Source organism: Haplochromis burtoni, unplaced genomic scaffold, assembly GCF_018398535.1.
Source record: "Haplochromis burtoni strain Fernald_Lab_line unplaced genomic scaffold, NCSU_Asbu1 Contig_645, whole genome shotgun sequence".
Classification (NCBI taxonomy): Eukaryota; Metazoa; Chordata; class Actinopteri; order Cichliformes; family Cichlidae; genus Haplochromis; species Haplochromis burtoni.
The window spans coordinates 30,767-34,969 of NW_024583006.1; the positions used below are offsets into that span (position 1 = coordinate 30,767).

General features: G+C 47.2%; 1 protein-coding gene across 1 annotated transcript in view; it reads right to left on the reverse strand.

The window, feature by feature from the left end:
* Positions 1-4,203, reverse strand: part of LOC102293076 (arf-GAP with Rho-GAP domain, ANK repeat and PH domain-containing protein 1) — a gene marked incomplete in the record, with an annotated part of 27,288 nt that overhangs the window by 19,473 nt on the left and 3,612 nt on the right. The window contains 6 exon segments of the mRNA XM_042215024.1: positions 114-174; positions 536-640; positions 714-818; positions 1,316-1,499; positions 1,578-1,676; positions 1,935-2,438. Of these exon segments, the coding sequence (XP_042070958.1) occupies positions 114-174; positions 536-640; positions 714-818; positions 1,316-1,499; positions 1,578-1,676; positions 1,935-2,187 (807 nt within the window).

Here is a 4,203-nt window from a genome sequence, read left to right on the forward strand (position 1 = left end):
TGTTGTGATTTGGCGCTATATAAATAAAATTGAATTGATAGGTCCACACAGTGAGACAGGTACACAGAGTGAGGTAAATAACACAGTGAGACAGGTGAGAGATGCCAGCTTACTGTGCGTTTCTTCCACAGAGACATCAGCTGTCCGTCCAGCGTCGCCCATAATACATTATGTCTGTTAAAGGCAGAAAACAAGTTCATCATCCATTCAACTGACAAGTAAGCAGTCACATGATTTTGGGTCCCCTGATTAGCCCAGGTTAGCTGGTTCTGCTCATACTATAGGAAACATGAGTTTCTAATGGGATTTTGTTTCAGCGAACGAGACAGGTGAGGCCAAAAGACCAGAAAATGAAGAACCTTTTATGAAGATCTTTAGGTGCTGATACATGATAAATATCCCAACAGTAGATAGTACGGACCACTCGAGAACCTAGTCTTTGTGGACACCCTTTAGGTTTTGAGGCCCAGGCCGACTCTGTCCTGGAGTGAATCTAAAGCACGACTTGTGAAACCTGTGATGGCCTTGACATTACCTGAAGCCTTTCCAGACGTCCAGCCAGCTTGCCCGGACAACAGGGCTCTGAGGAGTAGGTTTCCCGCTGGCGCCCTTCTTCCTTGACACTCGGATGGTGGCCGCCCTGCAGGACACACCCACGTTAACACTTTGAAGGTCGATTTAGTTTTGCAGGCGTTGTGCGTAGTTGTGTTTACCTCGGTGTCTTCTGTCTGACAGATTTTCCTGATCGGCCTGCTGTGTTGGGAGGGGGCGGGGCCGGCCGAGTAGGTATCAAACGAAAGGAAGCATTAGTCGAGATTCTGCAGAACAAACACAACGACACCATGAGAAAGATGTTTCAAACCCTTTAAGGAGCTTTACATTGTAAGGTAAACCCTACAGTGATACAATTTACCGACACGTTCTCATCCCAAAAACATTTCACGCCAGGTGACAAACCGTCAACATATTACGTTTTTTCCTAAATATAATATGAGATAGTATGAGAACTGTTTGGACTCAATCTACATATGTTCGTTCATTTTCCTAAAATCGCTTGGGAGAACACTATTTAACGTCATTAAAGTGCTGGTTAGGGTTAGGAACAAGGTTATGGTTAAGGATAAGAGAAGGTTTAGGGCTGGAATGTCTGTTTCCGCAGGACTGTCACTGGATTTCATCCATAACCCGGCGTGTACCATAAGAACACGGAAGGTCACCTTTCGCATTCCTCAGGAACGCCGCACGACTTGACAAAACATCAGGATGTTACGCCTCGGGAGTGAGAACGGTCTGAATTCACAGTAACCATACACACTTGTCATTGTTGGTCGTCGGGGCAGAACGAGGATCTGCTTCAGCTGTAGAAGGAGCGGGGCTAACACCTGATTCTTCCTCCTCATTGGATGACTCAGATTCAGCTTCCTCTTGGGTCGTCCAGCAGGCCAACGTGGTGTCCGACGGGTTTTCTGCTCTGGTGCTATGAGGACCTGGAGATAAAACTGGGACCAGAACCAGGAAAAACTGAAGCAGTTGGAAGCCAGTGGGAAGAAGCCCAGCAGAAGAAATACTAACAGTACCTTCACCTGTTAACCCTGCAGCACCCTCTACAGGTGGCAGCGTGACTGCAGCGGTCGGGTCTAAAGCTGATGTTACCAGCTGTGACAGCGCTCCAACATCTGGACACAGGTTCAGAGGAACACAAAGAGCATGTGTTAGTTCTTCTTACCCTCAGAAAGGGCTGAATCCTCTTAAGCTTGCAGAATGTTTAACGTTCAGGTGACCTAAAGCTGTGCACCACCTCAGGTGATCACCTGCACCCAACCTCCTGACACTTTCTACCAGCTGGAAGTGAAGCTGCACTCTAACTGTGGATCATACCCTCCTGATGTTTATATAAAAATTACACACAAACGTCCTTTTTCTGGTGGTCGTACCTGTCATTGCACCTGTACGAGCATCTCCAGCTCCACTTCCCGTCAGCGAGGGTGGGTGGGGTTTAGTATTTGGGAGGGGTGGGGCTGATGGAGAGAAGCTCACAGCAGGGTTACCCACACCGCTAACAAACCCCGCAAAGCTGGGAATGTTAGCCAGTGAGTTAAAAATGCTGTCCAAGCTAGGAGCAGGTGCAGGTGTGGTGGAGGGGGCGGGGCTTAGCACAGCAGTATCTGCGTTAGCACCAGGTGGCATTGGATTGAATGACGCAAGGTTAGCCTCAGTGCTAGCAGCTTCTGCTAAGTCAGGTATGTGGGTGGTAATGCTATTAGCTATGCTGTCTAAGGAGGGGGGAGCAGAGGGTGTGGAGGGGTTCCAGGGGGCGGAGTCTCCAATGGAAGCAGCGACTCCTGCCAGTGACGGGATGTTGGTGGCGATCACGCCAGTGACGCCGTCCAGAGTTGGCAAGGTGAGGCTACGACTCAGTGCACTGTGAGCATCTTCATCTGAGGAGGACACATGACATCAGCTTCATCATTATTTCACAACAAAAAGCTCAGAAACTTTCACAATAAGACTTCAATAAAGATCACTGACATTTTCACAATAAGAGTCTTGTAATACCAAATGATGATTCACAATAAAAATGCTAAACTTTCATTTAGACTTTTACGTTTAGAGAACAGTGAAAAAGACTATCACAATAAAAGGTCAGCAATATTAGTGATACTTTCTCAATAATAACACCTGCAATATAATTACAGGCGCTTTCAGAGTAAGTCATCTAATAATACACTGAAATGTCACAATAAGAGTGACAGCATGGGGAGCTTCATGAAAGAGTCCTTCAGAGTAAGAGTCTGGTAATGTTCCCTGGAGAGACACTTTCATAATAAAAGCTTCCTGGGCAGAGCTCTATGGGGCAGTAGAAGGACGACCAACACGGTCTCACTTTGTGAATTTTTCCACCGTCTTTGAAGTGATCTGGTCGGAGCAGCCCGAGACATGACGTGACGCGATCTTTACAGAGATTATCTGATTACCACAGGAAGACAAACTGGTTTGAGATAATCACTTGTGATATCTGAACAAACAGTGGGAGGAGTTTCCCTCGCCCGAACAAACAGGTTCAACGGCTCGCAGTGAAAACACGGCAGCAGCTGACTGGTAGGATGAAACTGACGAGGTCCTGCAGCTTTTATTTTGGTATACTTAATGATCAGTGATCAATAATCGACTGGTCCTCAGTCAGTCTGACTCAGAGCTGGAACTTCTGAGACCTCATCGATCACAGGAAGTGAGCGTGGTCTTCAACAGGAAGCAGCCGAAGCTTTGTGCCTGACTTAAACTCTGTGTTGTTTCTGTTGGCTGCTTGTGCTGGTCTGCTGACTTTAAGGACCGATGTTTGTCTCTCACTTCCTGTTTGGATGCTCAGGTCTTCACATGTTTGTGTTTAACCTCCTGTTTCATTCTTTCCTTCATGTCTCGTGTGTTTGATGAAGTCATCCTCTTTGTAGGAGCTGAAAGAAGCTGGACCATCTTCAGTTCTTAGCGTTTGATCCCAGAGTCTGCTGAATCATCATCACTGTATTGTCGGGGTTCAGCAGTGTAAGACGGACTGTGTTGGTTAGAGAGGAGATGATTCCAAGATGATTCCAAGATGATTCCAAGATGATTCCAGGGTGATTTCAGGCTTTCCTGCATCTTAAAGGAACCCTCTCGCTCACTCAGACCTGCTGCAGGTTTGGACCGAACCAAAATGTCATCATGGATCAGGAGCGAAGCAGTAAGGACGTCACACACATGCTCTGTTCTGTTTCAGGGGTGTCAAACATAAGGCCCGGGGGCCAGAACCAGTCCAGTCTGCTGCATGTCTTTGGAAAATGTGAAGGAGAGCAGAGATTTATAACTGTTACCTGTGTTAGAGCCTTACCTCCACTGTGGCCCTTCACACACGCCAAAGACATTACTAACTGATAAACAATGAAAGGACAGAAACCACCTACACAACTGTTTTTCTCCTGGATGAGCATCTCAGGGATCCGGTGTTACAGAGCAGTTTCACTGGTGTGGAGCCCACTGTGATCTAGAGCCCACTGTGATCTAGAGTGGGCTCCACACAGCCCACCATGTAAAGTCAATTTCACCTCCCCGTGCCTTCTCTAGTCTGTGTGTGTGTGTGTGTGAGACTGTATCTGTGTGTGTGTGTGTGTGTGTGTGTGTGTGTGTGTGTGTGTGTGTGTGTGTGTGTGTGTGTGTGTGTGTGTGTGT